The sequence below is a fragment of the Xiphophorus couchianus genome, chromosome 8 (assembly GCF_001444195.1).
Source record: "Xiphophorus couchianus chromosome 8, X_couchianus-1.0, whole genome shotgun sequence".
NCBI classification, from domain to species: Eukaryota; Metazoa; Chordata; class Actinopteri; order Cyprinodontiformes; family Poeciliidae; genus Xiphophorus; species Xiphophorus couchianus.
The window spans coordinates 22,184,671-22,209,718 of record NC_040235.1 but is presented as its reverse complement, the minus strand read 5'-3'; the positions used below and the strand labels follow the sequence as shown (position 1 = coordinate 22,209,718).

Below are 25,048 nucleotides of genomic sequence, written 5' to 3'. Positions count from 1 at the left end.
GCACTTTTTTTTCTCCACAGATGACAATTCTGAAGCTGATTATGAACCTAAAGCGACAATTATAATATTTGGAAAGAGCTGGTCCTGATTGTTTTAGTTTAAATCCCAGTCATTTACGTCTGTATTGTCTTCACTTCCACAGACTCCAACATGGGAATTTCAGTGATTTATTTACTTCTCTACTAGGGCTGCATGACCTTAGGAAAAAGTGTGATATGTGCTGAAAAATTCAATGAATTTCCATATTAACAATGTTTTATTACAGAAGTTTCAGGTCAAAGTCTAACTTAATGCATTCCCATATTTACCCTCTAAAATATGATTACAATGTGTTCTGCTTTGTACATGTTCATAAGAAGAAGTGAAAAAGTCTTTAAAGTGCTTTAAAATCATGGTCTTGATTTTGTTTCATAACAAAAACCTGCTTTTGAGAATCACCTTATATATTTCACATAATGTAGTGCTTTGATTGGGAAGCATCAACACAAAGACTGTTTCCATTTAGACAATCAGAGTTGATGATGAGATGACAATCCTGAGTTTCTTAAAAACAAATCTTATGACATTTAATTTCACTTGTGCAATTTTTAGCAGTGTGCCATGAGATTTAACAGCTCTGGTCATTTATTGAGGTAAATAAAGAGCTGCTTAAGTGCAAAGTTCCTTCCAATGAAAACAAAGATGCAAGGCAGCTACTTCCTGTTGTTCGTTCACATCTGTCACATCACATAGTGTCTCATTCTCATGTTTTAGATGCGCACATCTATCTGTAGAAGTTTAGTTTGTGCTGTACCGTCTTACAACCTGTGGAAGAGAACACTCTTTCATCTTTAGGGAAATAGATCATATCTCTGGCCACCTTGTTCGCCACGTCGCGGTTTGGTCTGAGGTTTCTGGCTTTCATCTCGGCCATGGCGCACTGGACTATGTGTATTTCCTCCACAGGCAGGAAAGGAACAAAAAAATCCACAAGGTTCTTGTCGATCAAACTTGTGTGAAAGAAGCCCCCTGTGGGACGGGAAACGGAAAAGGACTCTGAGCACTTTTACTTGATTTTAAGGAAAAGTTGTCGAGATCTCAGCTTACCATTTTGGTCATTGAACACAGACAGTGAGAGTGTTTTTTCCAGGTCTTTGAGCGTGATCTCTTCTCTACCTTTTCCCGCCTTCCAGAATTCTAGAGCCGTCTTAGTGATGTTGTCTCCTCCTGCGTTGCTGTCGGATACAAACCAGAAACGATACGTTGAAATTTAAATTGAAAATCCAGAGCAACCAATCGCCTTTTGAAGTCTCGTAATTATGAAACTGAGTTCACTTGTATAATTTAGCATTTTATGAAGGTCTCAAAGAATATCAGAGAAAATCCAATCTCATGAAGTTAGAGAACACAACAGACAGGTTAGAGATGAAACCGTTAGGTTCTGAAGCAATATCCCAAGCTGTGGACATCTCACAACGTTCAACGTATCATCTTAAAAAAGACGAGCTTCACACAGTAGCAAAGCTACCAACCTAAACTGAACCTGAGCATGGAGGTCATAAACCACAGAAGAAGCCAACGGCACCGTGGTAGCTTTTGGGGAGCCTGGAAGAAAACCTGTTTGAGGTTGCAAAGGAGTTCATACTGTAGTGGAAGTTCATCTTCCAGTCAGAGCGCCAATGGAAGTATTGGTCAAAGCATATTGATATGTCGGAATAGCCCAATCACATACCAGACCCACTTTCAGTACCGTTTCAGAGTTGTTTATATGACAACTACAAGAGAAAAAATGCTGCATTTTTCTGCATTTACTTCATGATCACAAACATCCATCATAACTCAAAACAAAGGTAGCCTATAGCAGTCCTCCTTAAAATGTAACCAGAATCTTGTGTGGTCTTACCTGAGGAAGATGAAGATGGACTTCCCATAAGAAACCCCATCCAGATTGTCATAGTATTCCAGGTACTGCTTAATGCTGTCAATCAAGCCTGGATGCATCTTGTCCATCTCGTCAAAGATGAACATGGAGCGCTCACAGTTGGTCACACTGTCTCTGACCCACTGCTGCAACTGAGACTGAGAAGAAAAGCATGTCAGCTGGCTGAACTGGACAGGGAAAGACTCTCATCAAGTATTTCCCTCCAGGATTTAAAAATTGCAATTATCAAACCACCAAAAATTAAAACATTTAGTTATTACAAAGCCGAAATCTAGGTGTAGTGATGAACTCAGACTTTAACCTTCAGAGCCACATAAATACAGTTACAAAGTCGGCCTTCTATCACCTGAAGAACAGCCATAATGAACAAAAGTCCCAGGAAGATCTAGAGAAACTCATCTCATAATCAACTCTGTTGATTATTGCAACAGTGTCTGACAAATGTAATAATTGTTCATTGTTCACAATATAACTGGTTTCAGCATTATGTTTTTTTAAAGTAAAGAATTTTGAACTACCTTATTGTGCCACACAAATAAAGCTGACTTGATTAGAGATGTGGGGTATTCCTTACCTTGTAGGTATCAATCATATGTTTATGTGGGAAGTGAAAAGTGGATGTGAACAAGTGGACAAAGTCACTTTTCATTCCTTTGCTGTAAATGCTTTCGGCGATGAACTGGCTCACTAAGTTCTTCCCGGTGCCGGTCCACCCGTGGAAAGAGAGCACCAGGGGCTTCTTTGGGTTCGTGTTGCTCATGAAGCCGTTCACAGCTTTTAAGATGATGCTGGACGCAATGTGCTGTCCGAACAGCTTGTTGTCCAGGTCCGTCTCGAGCCCTGGAGAATTTAGACGAAAAGCTGATCAGGAGATTTGTGGCTGGAACCATGAGTCATATAGGAAAGGTTTGCAGGAAGGCCATCATTTTTTCTGAATTTGTGGAGTAATCCCTGTTGTCTTGTCAATTAATAAGAATGAAAGCATGAGAATACCTCATACAAGTTGGAACAACAGATTTGAGCCCTTGAGATTGAAGAAATGCTTTCTAGCTTTTGTGGCAGATTGAATATTGAATATAAATAAGTTTATTTCAAAAAAAAAAAAAAAATTAAAATATCCTAAATGGTGAATGATCATAGTCTGCTGAGATGATATATGTAGAAGTATTTGCCACAGGTGCTAAACTCTGTGAAGACAACAGTTTTCAGTTTCGCTTTCAAAGAACAAACTCGTTCGTCAAAAAGATATGTGAAACTTTAATTGTCGAACCACTCAGATTTTTTTTTACATAAAACGTTTTTATAGAATTAAATTTGACACAAAAAAACACACTATTGCTTGTATTGCTTACTCATATGCTTACTTGTACTATTGAAGGATATCCAAACGGGTGAGCAGCTCTCTTTGAAGTAGTAGAAAATGCTAGTCGATAAAATTCCTGTGACACCAGCAGCGCCAACAGCCATTCCCACTGCTATAGTGATGCTAACCGGATCCAGCTCCTCCGCCTTGCTGGACAACAGAAGCAGCAAGATGAGCAGGACATGTTTCTTCCTCGGATGCATTTCGATTAGCAAGACAAACTGGGTTAAAACCAAAAAGAACACATTATTGTGGCGAAGCGTCTCGAAGTGGAAGTGTTGTTATAAAAGTGGTCATTCAAAGGTCCAAAGGTGCCTTATACTGTTTTATTTACCTTAAAAGCTTGTGGTATGTGTCCGTTTACTTAAGATAGATGAATCATATCCAAAATCGCAGATCTGTAATCAAAGAAACACTTCCTTAAACTTTCCATCAACTAATCAAACAAATTATAAACTACGTCATAAAACCTACCAACATTTATTAGTCGGGTTAATTTACACACTGTAAGCTGCTAGGACTTAATTTTACAGTGTGAGCAAATGTTTAGAATATACATTTATGTAGAGAGTTTATTTATGGTTAAACTCTAGTTCTGCTCATGAATAACAAATGAACAAGGACATATTTCTGAATCACCACCATTCAGAACTGAACAGTGACAAGGAAGCTTACAAATGCTTCCTTGTCCTTGACCATTCTTTTGGCGAAAGAGTGGTCACTGAATGAGCTGGAATCTGGTGTTCCCTTTATATTAATGAGTAAAACATTGATATTCAAAAAGTTCCCTCCAAGAACTATTATATTTTCACAAAAGAAAAAAAACAAAGAAATAGCAGCACAAGATACCTTGGAAACTACTGACGCTGGTCAAGAACGCACACAGCTTTTCAGATCTGTGGATACTGTTATTTAATCTTAAGACTGTTTTTAGCTAAACCTGAAATGATAATATATTTTGCTGGACAATAAATTCTCCCAGTAATTATTGGGAGAAATGATAATGTTGACCATTTTCAAGTAATATATTGATAACGGCACAATAATACACATTGAATGTGCAAAGCTAATTCTAAACAGAAGTGAGGTTTGTCTTAACATACTTAATTTTTATGAAAAAAGCCTTTTTCCTATAAAAAAAAAACAACTACCTATTTTGGTTTACAGTGTTTGTGGTTCTCCTGCTGCATCGGTTTTATGCTTTTTATTTCACCGTTTCACCTGAAGTTGCACTTTGCACAGTCATGCTATGCAAGCTTATGATTACACAACTTTCAATGCCAGCAGATCCCATGACGGGTTTATTGAAGTGATGGAAGAGTGGTCACTGAATGAGCTGGAATCTGGTGTTCCCTTTATATTAATGAGTAAAACCCTGATATTCAAAAAGTTCCCTCCAAGAACTATTATATTTTCACAAAAGAAAAAAAAAACAAAGAAATAGCAACACAAGATAACTTTTAAACTCTGACACTGGTCAAGAGCGCACACAGCTTTTCAGATCTGGGAATAATGTTATTTAATCTTAAGCTGTCTTTAGACATCAATATTGTGATGATGGTGTGTTTGAAAAATATCTAGAAAAATAAAACAGAAGTTGCCTTTCTAAATTCTGGGCTTTTGGAATGTATGTTAACTTCTATGGTGCTATAAACTGTTGGGTGCAAAACATCAATCTAGTTTACCACCTCTCCTTGGGCTGCCACCTTATCATGGTGGAGGGGTTTGAGTACCCCAATGATCCTAGGAGCTATGCTGTCTGGGGCTTCATGGCCCTGGTGGGTCACCCAAGGCAGACAGATCCTAGGTGAGGGACCAGACAAAGCGCAGCCAGAAGACCCCAATGATGATCAAAAACATTGGACTTGGCATTTTCTCGCCCGGACGCGGGTCACCGGGACCCCACTCTGGAGCCAGGCCTGGAGGGGGGGGGGCACGACGGCGATCGTCTGTTGGCCGGGCTTTTTCCCATGGAGCCCGGCCAGGCTCAGCCCGAAGAGGAAATATGGGTCCCCCCTCCCATGGGCCCACCACCCATGAGAGGGGCCAAAGGGGTTGGGTGCAGTGCGTGATGGGCGGCAGTCGAAGGAGGGGAGCCCGGCGGTCCGATCCTTGGTTGCAGAAGCTGGCTCTTGGGACGTGGAATGTAACCTCTCTGGAGAGGAAGGAGCCGGAGCTAGTGTGTGAGGTTGAGAGGTTCCGGCTAGAAATAGTCGGTCTCACCTCGACGCATGGCTCTGGTTCTGGAACCAGTCTCCTTGAGAGGGGCTGGAATTACTTCCACTCTGAAGTTGCTCATGGTGAGAGGCATCAGGCAGAAGTTTGCATACTTGTTGCTCCCCATCTCAGCACCTGTACGTTGGGGTTCACCCGGTGAACGAGAGGGTAGCCACCCTCCGCCTACGGGTGGGGGGACGGGTCCTGACTGTCGTTTGTGCTTACGGGCCGAACGACAGTTCAGATTACCCACCCTTCTTGGAGTCCTTAGAGGGGGTACAGGAGAGTGCTCCTCCTGGGGACTCCCTTGTTCTGCTGGTGGACTTCAACGCTCACGGCAACCCTCAAACCCGTTGGTAGACACCTTCGGTGAGGGATGCTGTCAGGCTCAAGGAGTCCTGTTATGGCAACAGATCCAATATCTGTGTCATTCCTTAGACACTGGAAGTAAAGGACGCGTGCAAACCGTGAATTTAACAAAAATTCTTTATCAGTAAAAAGTAACGAAAAAATGCAAATACAAAAATGACGATACATCAGTTTTACAATTCCTCTTTTTCCTTTTCCAAAACATACATAGCTTACACGGTCAAAAACTGTATTGCTCCGTGTCTTGGTAATCCGTCAAGCTTTTTTAATACAATATATGGCCCGAGAGGAAGCAAGCCTTTCAAAATAAATCTAAATTTCACAATAAAAATGGCCTGAACCATTTTTATGTAAGTCTTCCAGTAAGTCTTCTTACTAAATATAATAAAATAAAAAACAAACCATCATACAAATAACTTAAATATTTCCTATTTATCTCTCTAACAAGTCCCATTGGGCCTTTTTGGTCTGTGGGACTCCGGAAGCAGAGTCCCGGGTACCGGCGGGCGAAGCGGCATGCAGCTTGGGTGGTTGCTGAGGCAAAAACTCGGACGTGGGAGGAGTTTGGAGAGGCCATGGAGAATGACTTCCATACGGCTTCGAGATGATTCTGGTCCACCACCCGGCATCTCGGGGGGGAAGCAGTACGGCACCAACACTGTTTATAGTGGGGATGGTGTGCTGCTGACCTCAAATTGGGACGTTGTGGGCCGGTGGGCAGAATACTTCAAAGACCTACTCGATCCCACCAACATGCCTTCCATTGAAGAAGATGAGCCTGGGGACTTTGGGTTGGGCTCTCCAATCTCTGGGGACGAGATCGCCGAGGTGGTTTAAAAGCTCCTCGGTGGCAAGGCCCCGGGGGTGGATGAGATCCGCCCAGAGTTCCTTAAGGCTCTGGATGTTGTAGGACTGTGTTGGCTGACACGACTCTGCAATATCGCATGGACATTGGGGGCAGTTCCCCTGGATTGGCAGACTGGGGTAGTGGTCCCCCAGTTCAAAAAGGGGGACCGGAGGGTGTGTTGAAATTATAGAGGGGTCACACTCTTAAACCTCCCTGGCAAGGTTTATTCAGGGGTCCTGGAGAGGAGGGTCCGTCGGATAGTTGAACCTCGGATTCAGGAAGAGCAGTGTGGTTTTCGTCCTGGTCGCGGAACACTGGACCAGCTCTACATCCTCAGCAGGGTCCTGGAGGGTGCATGGGAGTTCGCCCAACCAGTCTACATGTGTTTTGTGGACTTGGAGAAGGCGTTCGACCGTATCCCTCGGGGAGCCCTGTGGGGAGTTCTCCGGAACTATGGGATACCAGGCCCTTTGATACGGGCTGTCAGGTCCCTGTATGACCAGTGTCAGAGTCATTGCCAGCAGTAAGTCGGGCTCGTTTCCGGTGAGAGTTGGACTCCACCAGGGCTGCCCTTTGTCACCGATTCTGTTCATTACTTTCATGGACAGAATTTCGAGGCGCAGCCAAGGTGTTGAGGGGATCCGTTTTGGTGGCTTTAGGATCTCATCTCTGCTCTTTGTGGATGATGTGGTCCTGTTGGCTTCATCATGCCATGATCTGCAGCTCTCGCTGGAGCGGTTCGCAGCCAAGTGTGAAGCGGCTGGGATGAGGATCAGTGCCTCCCAATCCGAGGTCATGGTCTTGAACTGGAAAAGGGTAGAGTGCCTTCTCCAGATCGGGGGGTGTGTCCTGCCCCAAGTGGAGGAGTTTAAGTATCTCGGGATCTTGTTCATGAATGAGGGAAAAAGGGAGTGGGAGATCGACAGGCGGATTGGCCTGGCAGCGTCTGCCGTCAAGCGGGCGCTGTACCGGTCCATCGTGGTGAAGAGAGAGCTGAGCCAAAAAGCGAAGCTCTCGATTTACCGGTCGATCTTCGTTCCCGCCCTCATCTATGGTCATGAGCTTTGGGTCGTGACCGAAAGAACGAGATCGCGGATACAAGCGGCCGAAATGAGTTTTCTCCATAGGGTTTCTGGGCTCTCCCTTAGAGATAGGGTGAGAAGCTCAGTCATCTGGGAGGGACTCAGAGGAGAGTCGCTGCTCCTTCACATTGAGAGGAGCCAGTTGAGGTGACTTGGGCATCTGGTCAGGATGCCTCCTGGACGCCTCCCTGGTGAGGTGTTCCAGGCACGTCCCACGAGGAGGAGGCCCCGGGGCAGACCCAGGACACGCTGGAGGGACTATGTCTCTCGGCTGGCCTGGGAACGCCTTGGGATTCCCCTGGAGGAGCTGGAACAAGTGGCCAGGGAGAGGGAAGTCTGGGCCTCCCTGCTGAAGCTGCTACCCCCACGGCCCAACCCCAGAGAAGCGGAAAAAAATGGATGGATGGATGGATGGATGGATGGATGGATAGTTTACCACTTTGTTTTTCTCCACAGATGACAATTCTGAAGCTGATTATGAACCTTAAGTGACAATTATAATATTTGGAACGATCTGGTCCTGGTTATTTTAGTTTCACCCCGGTCCTTTACGTCTGTATTGTCTTCACTTCCACAGACTCCAACATGGGAATTTCAGTGATTTATTTACTTCTCTACTAGGGCTGCATGACCTTAGGAAAAAGTGTGATATGTGCTGAAAAATTCAATGAATTTCCATATTAACAATGTTTTATTACAGAAGTTTCTTCAGGTCAAAGTCCAACTTAATGCATTCCCATATTTACCCTCTAAAATATGATTACAATGTGTTCTGCTTTGTACATGTTCATAAGAAGAAGTGAAAAATGCTTTATAGTGATTATCATGGTCTTGATTTTGTTTCATAACAAAAACCTGTTTTTGAGAATCACCTTATATATTTCACATAATGTAGTGCTTTGATTGGGAAGCATCAACACAAAGACTGTTTCCATTTAGACAATCAGAGTTGATGATGAGATGACAATCCTGAGTTTCTTAAAAACAAATCTTATTATGACATTTAATTTCACTTGTGCAATTTTTAGCAGTGTGCCATGAGATTTAACAGCTCTGGTCATTTATTGAGGTAAATAAAGAGCTGCTTAAGTGCAAAGTTCCTTCCAATAAAAACAGACAAAGATGCAAGGCAGCTACTTCCTGTTGTTCGTTCACATCTGTCACATCACATAGTGTCTCATTCTCATGTTTTAGATGCGCACATCTATCTGTAGAAGTTTAGTTTGTGCTGTACCGTCTTACAACCTGTGGAAGAGAACACTCTTTCATCTTTAGGGAAATAGATCATATCTCTGGCCACCTTGTTCGCCACGTCGCGGTTTGGTCTGAGGTTTCTGGCTTTCATCTCGGCCATGGCGCACTGGACTATGTGTATTTCCTCCACAGGCAGGAAAGGAACAAAAAAATCCACCAGGTTCTTGTCGATCAAACTTGTGTGAAAGAAGCCCCCTGTGGGACGGGAAACGGAAAAGGACTCTGAGCACTTTTACTTGATTTTAAGGAAAAGTTGTCGAGATCTCAGCTTACCATTTTGGTCATTGAACACAGACAGTGAGAGTGTTTTTTCCAGGTCTTTGAGCGTGATCTCTTCTCTACCTTTTCCCGCCTTCCAGAATTCTAGAGCCGTCTTAGTGATGTCGTCTCCTCCTGCGTTGCTGTCGGATACAAACCAGAAACGATACGTTGAAATTTAAATTGAAAATCCAGAGCAACCAATCGCCTTTTGAAGTCTCGTAATTATGAAACTGAGTTCACTTGTATAATTTAGCATTTTATGAAGGTCTCAAAGAATATCAGAGAAAATCCAATCTCATGAAGTTAGAGAACACAACAGACAGGTTAGAGATGAAACCGTTAGGTTCTGAAGCAATATCCCAAGCTGTGGACATCTCACAACGTTCAACGTATCATCTTAAAAAAGACGAGCTTCACACAGTAGCAAAGCTACCAACCTAAACTGAACCTGAGCATGGAGGTCATAAACCACAGAAGAAGCCAACGGCACCGTGGTAGCTTTTGGGGAGCCTGGAAGAAAACCTGTTTGAGGTTGCAAAGGAGTTCATACTGTAGTGGAAGTTCATCTTCCAGTCAGAGCGCCAATGGAAGTATTGGTCAAAGCATATTGATATGTCGGAATAGCCCAATCACATACCAGACCCACTTTCAGTACCGTTTCAGAGTTGTTTATATGACAACTACAAGGAAAAAAATGCTGTATTTTTCTGCATTTACTTCATGATCACAAACATCCATCATAACTCAAAATAAAAGTAGCCTATAGCGGTCCTCCTTAAAATGTAACCAGAATCTTGTGTGGTCTTACCTGAGGAAGATGAAGATGGACTTCCCATAAGAAACCCCATCCAGATTGTCATAGTATTCCAGGTACTGCTTAATGCTGTCAATCAAGCCTGGATGCATCTTGTCCATCTCGTCAAAGATGAACATGGAGCGCTCACAGTTGGTCACACTGTCTCTGACCCACTGCTGCAACTGAGACTGAGGACAAAAGCATGTCAGCTGGCTGAACTGGACAGAAAAAGACTCTCATCAAGTATTTCCCTCCAGGATTTAAAAACAGCAATTATCAAACCACCAAAAATTAAAACATTTAGTTATTACAAGGCCGAAATCTGTGTGTAGTGATGAACTCAGACTTTAACCTTCAGAGCCACATAAATACAGTTACAAAGTCGGCCTTCTATCACCTGAAGAACAGCCATAATGAACAAAAGTCCCAGGAAGATCTAGAGAAACTCATCTCATAATCAACTCTGTTGATTATTGCAACAGTGTCTGACAAATGTAATAATTGTTCATTGTTCACAATATAACTGGTTTCAGCATTATGTTTTTTTAAAGTAAAGAATTTTGAACTACCTTATTGTGCCACACAAATAAAGCTGACTTGATTAGAGATGTGGGGTATTCCTTACCTTGTAGGTATCAATCATATGTTTATGTGGGAAGTGAAAAGTGGATGTGAACAAGTGGACAAAGTCACTTTTCATTCCTTTGCTGTAAATGCTTTCGGCGATGAACTGGCTCACTAAGTTCTTCCCGGTGCCGGTCCACCCGTGGAAAGAGAGCACCAGGGGCTTCTTTGGGTTCGTGTTGCTCATGAAGCCGTTCACAGCTTTTAAGATGATGCTGGACGCAATGTGCTGTCCGAACAGCTTGTTGTCCAGGTCCGTCTCGAGCCCTGGAGAATTTAGATGAAAAGCTGATCAGGAGATTTGTGGCTGGAGCCATGAGTCATATAGGAAAGGTTTGCAGGGGGGCCATCATTTTTTTTCTGAATTTGTGGAGTAATCCCTGTTGTCTTGTCAATTAATAAGAATGAAAGCATGAGAATACCTCATACAAGTTGGAACAACAGATTTGAGCCCTTGAGATTGAAGAAATGCTTTCTAGCTTTTGTGGCAGATTGCATATTGAATATGAATAAGTTTATTTCAAACAAACAAAAAAAAAAATTAAAATATCCTAAATGGTGAATGATCATAGTCTGCTGAGATGATATATGTAGAAGTATTTGCCACAGGTGCTAAACTCTGTGAAGACAACAGTTTTCAGTTTCGCTTTCAAAGAACAAACGCGTTCGTCAAAAAGATATGTGAAACTTTAATTGTCGAACCACTCAGATTTTTTTTTACATAAAACGTTTTTATAGAATTAAATTTGACACAAAAAAACACACTATTGCTTGTATTGCTTACTCATATGCTTACTTGTACTATTGAAGGATATCCAAACGGGTGAGCAGGATTCGTAGGACAATAAAATGGAACACCATAAAATTCCTGTGCCAACAACGAGAACAGCCATTCCCACTGCGGTGTTGTCCAGCTCCTCCGCCTTGCTGGACAACAGAAGCAGCAAGATGAGCAGGACATGTTTCTTCCTCGGATGCATTTCGATTAGCAAGACAAACTGGGTTAAAACCAAAAAGAACACATTATTGTGGCGAAGCGTCTCGAAGTGGAAGTGTTGTTATAAAAGTGGTCATTCAAAGGTCCAAAGCTGCCTTATACTGTTTTATTTACCTTAAAAGCTTGTGTTATGTGTCCGTTTACTTAGGATAGATTAATCATATGCAAAATGGCGGATCTGTAATCAAAGGAACACTTCCTTAAACTTTCCATCAACTAACAAACTATGAACTACGTCATAACTGCCACGTAACTACGTACACTGAAACCTACCAACATTTATTAGTCGGGTTAATTTACACACTGTAAGCTGCTAGGACTTAATTTTACAGTGTGAGCAAATGTTTAGAATATACATTTATGTAGAGAGTTTATTTATGGTTAAACTCTAGTTCTGCTCATGAATAACAAATGAATGAGGACATAATTCTGAATCACCACCATTCAGAACTGAACAGTGACAAGGAAGCTTACAAATGGCATGCAATTATAACTGTGAACAATTCCCTCCAAGAACTATTATATTTTCACAAAAGAAAAAAAAACAAAGAAATAGCAGCACAAGATACCTTGGAAACTACTGACGCTGGTCAAGAACGCACACAGCTTTTCAGATCTGTGGATACTGTTATTTAATCTTAAGACTGTTTTTAGCTAAACCTGAAATGATCATATATTTTGCTGGACAATAAATTTTCCCAGTAATTATTGGGAGAAATGATAATGTTGACCATTTTCAAGTAATATATTGATAACGGCACAATAATACACATTGAATGTGCAAAGCTAATTCTAAACAGAAGTGAGGTTTGTCTTAACATACTTAATGTTTATGAAAAAAGCCTTTTTCCTACGAAAAAAACCCCAACTTATTTTGGTTTACAGTGTTTGTGGTTCTCCTGCTCCATCGGTTTTATGCTTTTTATTTCACCGTTTCACCTGAAGTTGCACTTTGCACAGTCATGCTATGCAACATGTTTGATTATTTCACAACTTTCAATGCCGGCCGATCCCATGAGGGGTTTACTGAAGTGATGAGCTGAATGAGCTGGAAGCTGGTGTTCCCTTTACATTAATGAGTAAAATGCTGATAATCAAAAATATTTTTTTTATTATTAGCTGTGATCCGAATGACTTCTTGGTGGTGTGTTTACAGCCAAGGAGCTTTCACTGCACAGCAGAAATTTACATTGACATTCAGAGGTAAGCAGTCACACTGAAAAGGTTTGCTTTCTTCTTAACACTTGTACAACCAACAGAGCATATACTTCCTCCCACTGCTTAAAAAGTAGAATACAGTAGCTCCATAAAGAAAGAATTAGTATAGCACTGAAACAATGAGAAATCATCTAAACTTTTTCCAACATTAATGTAACATTTATTCTGTACAAGTCAACTAAAGGAACAAAAAAAATCAGTTGGAATGGATTTTTTTTGTTGCAAAATACAGTTTAATAATTATGAAAACCTTAAACTAAAATGTGGTATGTTAAATTTCATCATCCACTCTACTTGAGTAAACACTAGGTCTGCACAATAGGAGGAAAATGTATAATTGTGATACTCTTGCTGAAAATTCCAGCAATATAAATTATTACCCGAAATTTTATTTTCCCGTCCTCCATGGGCAGCTCAGCCACTGAAACTATATATCAGGTGTAAACATTAAGAGCAGAGTCCATCCTGCTGGTCAAATACATCAAGAACACCCAGAGCAAATATTGTCCAAGGCTGATCTTTGTTATTTGAATTAGGAGTGCACCGACTGCAGTTTTTTGGCCGATCACTGGCCAACAATTTTTTTAAATGAATGACTTTTGTTTATTTTTGTTTCTAAAGTCACTAAATACAGCAACAAAGACACCAAGTTGGCAGCAATAGGATGACCTATTGCACCTACAAACATAATTTTCAGACTTTTGCGGGGATAGATAAGATCGGTGGATTTATGTACGCATCGGCCGATTGCTGATCAAACCAAAACGCAAGAAATCAGGGTTGATTTCTTCCGTTTATCGGTGCACCAAAATTATCGGTGCACCACTAATTTTGATTTTGCACGTACTGATATTGCGATGATATTTTGTCATGGCCAAGCTAAAGTTCAGAACAAACATCAATTGTAAATCGCCTCATGAAATAGACTTGGATTATTGTTGCAAGTCTAAATGCTGGATGAAAGACGCCCAGATGCTTAAATTAATAAAGTTTAAAGTTTATAAAACTAGGCTACTGCAGCTAAGCTAAAGCTTTCCAACTGATTTATTTACTTTTCAGCTGATCTGTATTAGAGTTGTACTAAATGATGCAATATTTGATAATGTGTGTAAGGTCTGTATTCTTAAGGTCTTTCTGCTTTTGGTTTCCTGAAAACAAAAATCATAGATTATCATCCGTCCGAATGTTGGAAAAATGAAATAAATGTCCATCTTAACAAGGATTTATTACAAAATGGCTTCAGGTCAATGTCTAAGTTAATTCTCTAAAACCTTCACCTTTTAAAATATAATTACACTGCATTATGTTGTCATAACGATAAATTTATCCGCAACATTACATGTGAAAATGTTTTAAAGCGATTTATCATGGACTCGTTTTCTTTTCGTAACAAAAACCTGACATTTTAAGAAGCAAGTGTTCGTTTTTGAGACTCACCGTATATTACACGTAATGTAGCGCTTTGATTGGGAAACGCCAACCGAAGCTGTTTCCATTCAGACGATCAAAATTGACGACAAGACAACAGTTTTGAGTTTCTTAAAAACAAATCACGTTACAACACTTCATTTCACTGATGTAATCTTTGCAGTGCAGTGAGGTTTAACAGTGCAGAATAAAAGACTTCCTGTTTTCACCCAACCTACACCACCAGCTGCTCGTTTATTGAGGTAAATGAACAGCTGTTGATCTGTAAAAATTCTACTAGAAACTGAGATAAAGATTTAAGGCAGTTCGTTCGCGTCAAGAACACGTCAGAGAACGGCTCCAAAAGGAAATCAATATTTAAGAGTTTTTGCAAGCAAACACAACCGTCCGAGACTGGCGACATAAAAGCAGAGGTTAAGCTCCTTAGCAAGCGACAAATCACTCTGACCGCTTGAATATTTCATCCGGCTGGCGCTGAGTGTAAGTGAGAAGGCCTCCTGATGGCTTGATGGCCACAAGGTCAGACAGAGAAATCTTCACTTAACTCTCTTCAGCCAGACTGGCTTCCTGTCTCTAGTCATTTTGGCTGCAAAGTTCTTTTTCTAAAAAAAAAAGTGCACTTAGTGACTCGTTTTCACGTCCTTCAGATGCGCACATCTATGTGTAGAAGTCCAGTTTGCTCTCTATCGTCTTGCAGCCTTTGACGGAGAACACTCGCTCAGATTTGGGGAAGTAGACCAAATCCCTGGCCACCATGTCCGCCACGTCGGGGTTCGGTTTGAGGTTTCTGGCTTCCATCTCAGCCATGGCGCACTGTACCACGTGCTCGTACTCCAGAGGCAGGAAGGGAACGAAGAAGTCCACCAGGTTCTTGTCGATCAAACTTGTACGAAAGAAGCCGCCTGAGGGAAGAGAAACGGAAAAGTACTTGAAGAACTTTACTTATTTTTGTTGGGTTTTTTTTTTTTTAAAAGAAACTACGACGTGACCTCGGCTTACTTTTGTTGTTGTTGAACACGGACAGCGAGAGTGTCGTTTCCAGGTCTTTGAGCTCGATCTCTTCTCGATTTTTTCCCGCTTTCCAGAATTCCAGAGCCGTCTGGATGATGCCATCTCCTCCTGCGTTGCTGTCGGGTGAAAACCAGAAGTGATACATAAAATCCAGTGCAACCAATTGCCTTTAGAAGTCTTGTAATTAGGAAACGGAGTTCACGTGTAGTTCACTATATATATATATATATATATATATATATATATACTGTATATACACTGCTCAAAAAAATAAAGGGAACACTTAAACAACACAATATAACTCCAAGTAAATCAAACTTCTGTGAAATCAAACTGTCCACTTAGGAAGCAACACTGATTGACAACCAATTTCACCTGCTGTTGTGCAAATGGAATAGACAACAGGTGGAAATTATTGGCTATTAGCAAGACACACTCAATAAAGGAGTGGTTCTGCAGTTGGGACCATAGACCACTTCTCAGTACCTATGCTGTCTGGCTGATGTTTTGGTCAGTTTTGAATGTTGGTGGTGCTTTCACACTCGTGGTAGCATGAGACGGACTCCACAACCCACACAAGTGGCTCAGGTAGTGCAGCTCATCCAGGATGGCACATCAATGCGAGCTGTGGCAGAAGGTTTGCTGTGTCTGTCAGCGTAGTGTCCAGAGGCTGGAGGCGCTACCAGGAGACAGGCCAGTACACCAGGAGACGTGGAGGAGGCCGTAGGAGGGCAACAACCCAGCAGCAGGACCGCTACCTCCGCCTTTGTGCAAGAAGGAACAGGAGGAGCACTGCCAGAGCCCTGCAAAATGACCTCCAGCAGGCCACAAATGTGCATGTGTCTGCACAAACGGTTAGAAACCGACTCCATGAGGATGGTATGAGGGCCCGACGTCCACAGATGGGGGTTGTGTTGGGCTCACAGCCCAACACCGTGCAGGACGCTTGGCATTTGCCAGAGAACACTAGGATTGGCAAATTCGCCACTGGCGCCTTGTGCTCTTCACAGATGAAAGCAGGTTCACACTGAGCACATGTGACAGACGTGACAGAGTCTGGAGACGCCGTGGAGAGCTATCTGCTGCCTGCAACATCCTTCAGCATGACCGGTTTGGCAGTGGGTCAGTAATGGTGTGGGGTGGCATTTCTTTGGAGGGCCGCACAGCCCTCCATGTGCTCACCAGAGGTAGCCTGACTGCCATTAGGTACCGAGATGAGATCCTCAGACCCCTTGTGAGACCATATGCTGGTGCGGTTGGCCCTGGGTTCCTCCTAATGCAGGACAATGCTAGACCTCATGTGGCTGGAGTGTGTCAGCAGTTCCTGCAAGATGAAGGCATTGAAGCTATGGACTGGCCAGCCCGTTCCCCAGACCTGAATCCGATTGAGCTCATCTGGGACATCATGTCTCGCTCCATCCACCAACGTCACGTTGCACCACAGACTGTCCAGGAGTTGGCGGATGCTTTAGTCCAGGTCTGGGAGGAGATCCCTCAGGAGACCATCCGCCACCTCATCAGGAGCATGCCCAGGCGTTGTAGGGAGGTCATACAGGCACGTGGAGGCCACACACAATACTGAGCCTCATTTTGACTTGTTTTAAGGACATTACATTAAAGTTGGATCAGTGTGTAGTGTTAGTTCACTTTAATTTTGTGTGTGGCTCCAAATCCAGGCCTCCATTGGTTAATAAATTTGATTTCCATTGATGATTTTTGTGTGATTTTGTTGTCAGCACATTCAACTTTGTACAGAACAAAGTATTCAATGAGAATATTTCTTTCATTCAGATCTAGGATGTGTTATTTGAGTGTTCCCTTTATTTTTTTGAGCAGTGTATATATATATATATATATATATGTATATATATATATATATATACAGTACAGACCAAAAGTGTGGACACACCTTCTAATTCAATGGGTTTTCTTTATTTTCATGACTATTTATAAGGCAAGAAATCCCACTTATTAACCTGACAGGGCAGGTTGACCTATGAAGTGAAAACCATTTCAGGTGACGACCTCTTGAAGCTCATCAAGAAAATGCAGAGTGTGTGCAAAGCAGTAATCACAGCAAAAGGTTGCTACTTTGAAGAAACTAGAATATAAGGGGTATTTTCAGTTGTTTTACACTTTTTTGTTTAGTGCATATTTCCACATGTGTTATTCATAGTTTTGATGCCTTCAGTGTGAATCTACAATGTCAATAGTCATGAAAATAAAGGAAACTCATTGAATTAAAAGGTGTGTCCAAACTTTTGGTCTGTACTGTATATATATATATATATATATATATAGCCCTAAGAAAAATGCTTTGTTTCTCTTCATTTACTACATTGACAAAAATCAATATAAAACCAAGAGTATTAATTTCCTAGGACACAAGCCAAATCTTCTGAAGACTTAGTCGTTTACCTGAGGAAGATGAAGATGGATTTCCGATAAGAAACCCCGTCTAGCTTGTCATAATAGTCCAGGTATGGCTTAATGCTGTCAATCAGGCCCGGGTGCATCTTGTCCATCTCGTCAAAGATGAACATGGAGCGCTCACAGTTGGTCACATTGCCTCTGACCCATTGCTGCAACTGAGACTGAGGACAAAAGCAAGCAATGAAAACAGGTCAGACAGCTGAAATGTGCTGTAAAACTCTGCATGGACTATAATTCACCTTGTAGGTGGCTATGTGCTCCGCGTGTGGGAAGTGAAGTGTGGACGTGAACACGTGGACGAAGCGGCTGTGCATTCCTTCGGCGAAAACGCTTTCGGCGATGAGCTGGCTCACAAAGTTCTTCCCGGTGCCGGTCCACCCGTGGAGAGAGAGCACCAGGGGCTTCTTCGGGTTCGTGTTGCTCATGAAGCCGTTCACAGCTTTTAAGATGATGCGGGATGCAATGTGCTGTCCGAACAGCTTGCAGTCCAGGTCCGTCTTGAGCCCTGGAGAATTTAGACAAGAGAGGCATCAGGATTGGTTGAAGTTAGGTCCATTCTGATTTTTCCCTCTTGTTTTCCGTTTGGTTTTTCACTCTCCTAGGGTTTCATGATTCGTAACCGTGGCAACAAGATGGTTTCCACTGATCAAAATGGTGAAGGATCACAACCTTGACTCCAATGTCTCTCTACCTGGATTTCCAACTATATGGTAAGACAGAGATTTAAAGAGGAGCTGCAAAAGCAAATGAGGCAGATTAGCAATGCTTGCCAACAACTGGAGATGTCATCCAGGATATACTACTGTAAATATCTTATTTTTCCCTGGATATTGTGCTATAAGGTTGACAAGGTAAAAGTGTCTTCAGTCAGAGGTTTCTGCAGAAATCTTTTCGAAACTGACTGCTACTGAAGTTGGCTGCAGAAGAAGGAGAAACGGGGTAACGACACCTCTATGCCACGACAATGAATAACAAACTGTATTAACTATTTATGTCCGTTTTGTTGTTTATGAGGGTTTTGTTTTTGTTGTTTTTTTTAAGTTTCTTGAGCCCTCTAATGTGCACTACACTGCTGTGGAGATCTACAGATGCAGACATTCTGCAACATTAGCTAAAAGGGCAATATTTTCCGCTTTCAGTTTACATTACCCCACCCCCACAAGCGCCATTTTACCGCCTTTTACCGTTAGTGCAAAACAATAACAAAGTAGATTTCTTACACCAAGCTCAAGCATTAACGCTGCATCCGAGCTCACCTGTTGCGTTATAGGCTATCCATTTTGGATCGCACGTTTCCTTGAAGTATTTGAAGATAGCCCGCCCCAGCGCGGCCCCGAAACCGACCACCACCGTTGTTGTGATCGGATCAAACGCGCTCACCAACCCGCTGAACGCCAGTGTCACCCACAAACAGATATGCGAAGCCTTCATTGTCGAGCCACAAGGGTTATTTCCGACATAAGACGTTTTTGTGTCATAAAATGGTAGAGCACGAGAAAAAGAAACGACGGAAAGCCTGCAACGGGCGCTTCCGCCTACGTCATTTTTTGAGCTTCGTTCAAGTCAGGGTTGAAAAAATGGTTTAAATTGGATACTCACGAGGATTAAAGTGAAAAAAATCCCCAACAACACTAAAAAGCAGCAGTCTTTGCAGGATTGTTTGCTTACTTGTTATATTGAATGATATCCACTCGGGTCGGCAGCACTCGTGGAAGTAGTAGAAAATGTTCTGGTATCTCGCTAAAATCCCCGTGAGAGCCGCAGCCATTCCTACTGCGATAGTGGTGCTAATGGGTTCCAGCGCCTCCGCCATGCTGGAGTAGAAAAGCAACCAGAGGAGCAGGACGTGTTGCTTTCTCGGCTGCATTTCTTTCGCGAAGGCAAACCGGGATAAAAGCCGAGAGGGACGCGTTGTTATGGCGAAGCGTCCCGAACGGGAAGTGCTGCTGTGGTTCAACTGGTGACGTCAGGGTCCAAAGGTTCTTCTTCTTCTTCTCCTTCTTAAAGGGGATCAGTTTACACATTAATGGCTGAGTTTCCCTAACTCTTACAACCTCTGAATCCATGAAGTAAAGACATATCTTTATCACAAGTCACTAATGACTGTTCTCTTTTTATCGCTTTACAAAATTGTTGCTTAAATATAATCATTGGAGATTATATGAACACCACTGTTACACAGTTGGGGTCATGACCCTAGGGTCAAGATTAGCAAAAACGTGGCTGTAAGACACGTCATAATGTTTCACATTACAAAATAATAATTGTTTATATATATTCTTAACCTTTCTGCTAAAATATTTTTGTTTTGCTCTTGATAAAGCAAAAAAAAAAAAAAGCTTAAAAGAGATGTCATCTGCTTAATGAGTGGAGCCTGGTTTCTGATAGTAAAAATATCTCCACAAACCCAAATGCAACTTTTTCTGCGTCATGTACAAAATGTTGAAAAAAAGAAGCACCAGACCAAATACATTTAAGTGAGACTTATCAGCCTCATGGTGGCGCTACAGCACAGCTGAGATAGGTCCCAGGGATTAAGAACCAGACATAAAACGCACAAAACACACAATTCCCGACCAAACTTTAATAAAAGCATAGAAAAAAATGAAAGAGAAAAAAAAAACCTCATCTCCATTAGGATGCAGAAAATAAGACAGAAACTGGATGAATACTGTGACAAAATAAAACATCACTGCTGGTGCCATGGAGATACTGTTGTATCTGAAATCACAGTCATTCCTCCAGGTTGGCATTGATCAACATGTAAACAATGGAGATTCTTTTCAGAAAAGATAAATAAACAAGTAGCAGCCAATTGTGGAAGCAGCCTATTTTTATGTGGAGGAATAAAACTTCCCCCAGAAAGATGTGGTCGCCGTTTCAGCCGTCATCAGGTGGGAAAAGGCAGTGTGTGGATGCGATCTGATGACTGGATGATTGGAGCTCTTTGCTCTTTCCTTTCATTTCTCCAGCGCATATTCCCACAGTAGTTAGGAGAAGGCTACCAGAGGGCACAGGTCAACCTTTAATCCTTCCATAAACAGAAAGCAGTGCCACCAATCACACTTAAACGCTCCCTCCAGCCCCCCACTCCCACTCCCACGCTGTTCACCTCGTCTCATGCTCGCCTGGAGGACGGTCTCTCGGAGAATCAAAGCACATTCCTGTGACATGAACAATGAGATGATCCACAGAAAGGAGGCTCAGAGAGCCACATCTGAAGATCTGCATGTACATAATGCTGGAAGATAAGAAAGCCAGGTGTGTTTTCCAGTGGTGGTGCTGCTCACCCACCAGGAGGGGTGCGAACAGCGAGCATGAGGTGTAGCTGGGTATAATTCCTGTTATTTGTCCCAATCTAATTTTAATTATTGTTATTTTATTTTGTCTAGAAAATATAAAAAGGTCACAGAGATGATAGAAAAAGAACCTGTAAGGTTAAGGTCACTGGTTGATGGATAAACTTGATCTGCAATGAAAAGAAATAAAAACATTCTTAACTGTAAAAGTCCTTTTATAGATATCTCACATTTGGATAAACCCAGGAAAAGTAACAATGATTATTTAATTGTGATTTTTAAAAAAATGTTTATGTAGAATTATGAAGATTTTTATATTATCTCAAACAGGGTTAGCTGTAAAACAATGTTGTTTACCTTTTACTGCCAAAGCTGACAATAGTATTTTTGATTCATAAAGCAGGGGAGCAAACATGTAGGTACAGTAGGCATGTAAAATGTCGCACCTTTTTTGAGCAATTATCGCGTTGAAGAATTTTATTTTATTTACTTTGATGTAGCTTTTTGAAAGAATAGGACCAGATTGTGGAATTTGTGGACTGGAATTCCAAATTGTATGTCAAACAGCCTTTATGTAATGTAGTATTTAAAAGATCGTCTAAATCTGTTCTCTAAATCTGAAGAGTTCGGGGAGAATAAGAATCAAAATCGCACAAATCAACACCAAAATCTGAACCTGTTGCCACAGTACAGATATGAATGTGTCTTTTTCCACATTCATGTCTTATATTATTTAGAATAAAATAGGCAGTTTGTTGATTTGTTCCTTTTCAAAGTTCTTCTTTTTTGGCTTTCTTAGCACACTCGAATGTTTCAGAGCTTTAAACAAATTGTATTATCTGTCAAATATAACCTGAGTAAATACAACAACAACAACAAAAAACAAAATCATACAATGGCTTTAATTTATTTGGGTTAAAAAAATTGTCTCTTTGGGAAAAAGAAATTACCCCAAAATCTAATAACTTGTCATGTCTTAATGTCGTCCCCCACCCCCTTAGTAAATTAAATCATTTTGAAATTATTTTTCTCCAAATATTGACATAAAATGAAGTACATATTTTTGCGAAGCGGGCAGCACAACTATATTTTGTTGCCTCTGATCTGTTGTAAAACTAGCAATCTGTGCAGGACTTAAGCTCTTCTGCTGGTGGCGCTGCAGACACATTTTAGTAATACCAAGCTTCAGTGGAAACCATAGGGAGTTCCATCATGTTCTGCTTTCAGGAGTGAAATGGGAGGCTCACATTCGACAATCTCTGGTTGTAATATTTATTGCATGGAAAATGGCAAATAAAAACAGAAATGTTTAATGAACGTATGAACAATACAAATGTTACTCTGGTCTAAAGAAAGAGTGACCTGCTGGAGTACAAGACTTATGTGGCGTGGGAAAAAAAACTGTAAAAAATTCAAAATCATTGATATGATGAGAAACAAAACTTATATTGAACTCAATAATGGGCAACGATATACAACATTTGGTTATCTAAAACCAAATCTAATCTCTTCTTGTGAATTAACGGAGTGTTGTTGCAGCAAGAAATGAAGCTATAAACTTGGTAAAGGTAATTTTATTAAGATTGCACATTTTCAGCAACAAGGCAATACAAAGGGCTTTAACTAGAAAAAGAATCTAATGTTGATCTAAAGTATGTAAACTCGATACTCCTATTCGGGGTTGGTAGATGAGTATCCTCTGGTCTAATTCCTTTTCTAGTTTGGAAGAATAGGAGTCGAAAACGTAGTTGCTAAGGTAGCTTTTCTGGATTCTAAGTTTGTTCTGATCCCTGTTCTGGGTTGCTAATAGATCTTTTCCCAGGATTTTTTTGTACTGATGCACAGATTAGATATTTGTAAATTCTCATCTTCAGTTTTGTCATGCATAATTCTTTTTTCTTTTTGTTTACTAAAGAGCTTTCAAACTGTCTCAATCCGGCTTTTTCGCCATAACAAGTCAATATCATGTATTTTGAGCAGAGACGTCGTCCCACCATACGTGGTAGAGCAGTCACAGTAAAACACGGTTTTATCCTTTTAAGGCAAAACTACTGCGGCCTTAAGATTGATCAACATCTTCATATTAGGACGGTTTTGTATTTTTCTCAAATATGTCTAAAGCCAACATATGCTGTGAACAACAGAGGTGAGGTTGGGTACATTTAAGCTTCCTGTTTTCCACTAAGATCTCGAGACCGACGCCCTCTTGAGTTTAGTGCTACTGGTTAGCGTCCTGAACGAAGAGCTGAAATTTTTTCCCTTAAATGTCTTCTTACATCTGTTCATTTCTTCTGCCTCAGACATTAAACAGTTCACTTCTACTTGGAGAAGAACGTTGTCGCCGCCACAACTCGGTAGTGCTTCTGTGTGTTGTGCTAATTGCTCTAAAAAAAGATTTCATTTGTGATTTTCCAACTGGTCGCTCACCAGGTAGGACCAATCAGTTTGAAAATTGGCCAATTGTCACCATCAAGCAATTACTTGGTCCATCTTTAGGCAATTTAATTTTATTGATATATTTTGGTGCCAATATTTTCATGCGGTGTTTTAGAGTTTTGCGTGGAATACCGACATTAAGATTCGGTGCTTCTTTGAGACAAATAATTTCTTGGATATTTTATAAAGTAAAATTCTACAGCAAAAGACGTTTCGTCTTTCCCTGTTGGGACAAACATCTTGCTCTATAACTGACAGACTGAAGTACCACCACTCATCTCGATATGTGGGTGGATGGACAATAAAACATAATCTTAAACTACTGTCTTACTTGTTTTGCAGAAAATGTAAAAATCAAACGTGAATCGGGATTTCTAAAAATTCTTGACAACTGGCCGCCACATGGAATAAAAACAGAGCAAAGAGAGGAAGACGACGTTTCGAAAGCATCTCCTCCGTGATGGATTATGATCATCGAAGGGCAAAAAGTTTAGCTCTTATAAAATATGACAATGATAACTCAAAACACCAGAACCAACTGTGTTTGTGTTCTGGTTTGCTCATCCGCCAGGAGAAGAAACCTGGATGATCCCGGGCTCGGCTTCCCACGGATAATCTGCAACACCTGCTGTCAGATCCAAACGGATGCACCACATGTGTGTAAGCCTCAGCAGGGAGTGAATTATGATGGGGGTTTTCTGCTGGTTTCCATGTAAACAAAATCGATTTTTACATCTCCGCGGAGACAGTTTTTTTTTTTTTTTTGTCATGCCAGTCGCTGCGGTGGCAGCAGTTAAAATCCTCAACCTTGGGACGGGTTTCCCATGTCGGACGTAAATGTCCCCCATGCAGCGGCGAGATGGAGCTCTCACTTCCCATCATGCACCAGGACAATGCAGAGCAACAAAAAACGACAGGCCCCAAATTCTACGCCGAGGCTTGTCAATAGGAAAAAAAACGCGCCTTAGCGACAATGCCTGCAGTCATTTCACAAACATTCCCTATTGTGTCAGAGCAGCGGTACATAATGTAAACATCCTCTCTCTGTGCCGAGACGCAACTATATTCGGACTCCCCACAGGAAGTGACTTCATGTCCAGCGTCCGCCGCACTCTTCCTCTCTCAGGTGGGGAACATACTTAGCAGCGGACCTCCAGGGTCAAGGAAGCAGAGGTTAGACTGTGATGCCACTGAATGCTACAAGCAGCAAACACTTCCTGGTTTGTTTTTTTTAATTCATATTTATGAACACATTTCTGTTTGGGTCACTACATTCGTTTGCCTAATCTTGTTGTGATCTAAATGTTTGTGTTGTTGTCCATTGTGTGAATTTCCAGTGATCTCGGGAGGTTGTTTTTTTTTTACTTTTGGAAAATGGCAAATTTATATCCCAGTGAAACAGGAAAACATGCATCAGTAATAATAAACTCCTTGATGGTGGGTAAAAACTGAATATTTGGATTAAATATCACATGGTATTACAGACTTTAAA

At 41.4% G+C, this 25,048-nt stretch overlaps 2 protein-coding genes across 6 annotated transcripts; both read right to left on the bottom strand.

The window, feature by feature from the left end:
* Window positions 1-153: 153 nt before the first annotated feature.
* LOC114149388 (torsin-1A-like) lies at window positions 154-14,363 on the bottom strand. Of its 4 annotated transcripts, XM_028025209.1 has the most exons (7): window positions 11,846-14,363; window positions 11,658-11,732; window positions 3,286-3,430; window positions 2,496-2,761; window positions 1,883-2,058; window positions 1,087-1,214; window positions 154-1,008 (listed from the first exon to the last, which is right to left on the bottom strand). In XM_028025209.1, the coding sequence occupies exons 2-7, from the start codon at window positions 11,712-11,714 to the stop codon at window positions 764-766; spliced, it is 1,017 nt and encodes a 338-aa protein (XP_027881010.1). In that variant the 5' UTR covers window positions 11,715-11,732; window positions 11,846-14,363; the 3' UTR covers window positions 154-763. The 4 variants fall into 4 exon arrangements, with proteins under 4 accessions (XP_027881010.1, XP_027881008.1, XP_027881009.1 ...); XM_028025207.1 differs by lacking the exons at window positions 11,658-11,732; window positions 11,846-14,363 and adding an exon at window positions 3,619-3,749 and having other exon boundaries at window positions 3,286-3,505; XM_028025210.1 differs by lacking the exons at window positions 154-1,008; window positions 1,087-1,214; window positions 1,883-2,058; window positions 2,496-2,761; window positions 3,286-3,430 and adding exons at window positions 8,388-9,248; window positions 9,327-9,454; window positions 10,123-10,298; window positions 10,736-11,001 and having other exon boundaries at window positions 11,531-11,732.
* A 117-nt stretch (window positions 14,364-14,480) lies between these two features.
* Window positions 14,481-19,688, bottom strand: tor1 (torsin family 1). Of its 2 annotated transcripts, none has more exons than XM_028025211.1 (5): window positions 19,490-19,688; window positions 18,061-18,326; window positions 17,807-17,982; window positions 15,377-15,504; window positions 14,481-15,279 (listed from the first exon to the last, which is right to left on the bottom strand). In XM_028025211.1, exons 1-5 carry the CDS (start codon window positions 19,686-19,688, stop codon window positions 15,035-15,037), a joined length of 1,014 nt encoding a protein of 337 aa, XP_027881012.1. In that variant the 3' UTR covers window positions 14,481-15,034. The 2 variants fall into 2 exon arrangements, with proteins under 2 accessions (XP_027881012.1, XP_027881013.1); XM_028025212.1 differs by lacking the exon at window positions 19,490-19,688 and adding an exon at window positions 19,078-19,379.
* Window positions 19,689-25,048: the final 5,360 nt, after the last annotated feature.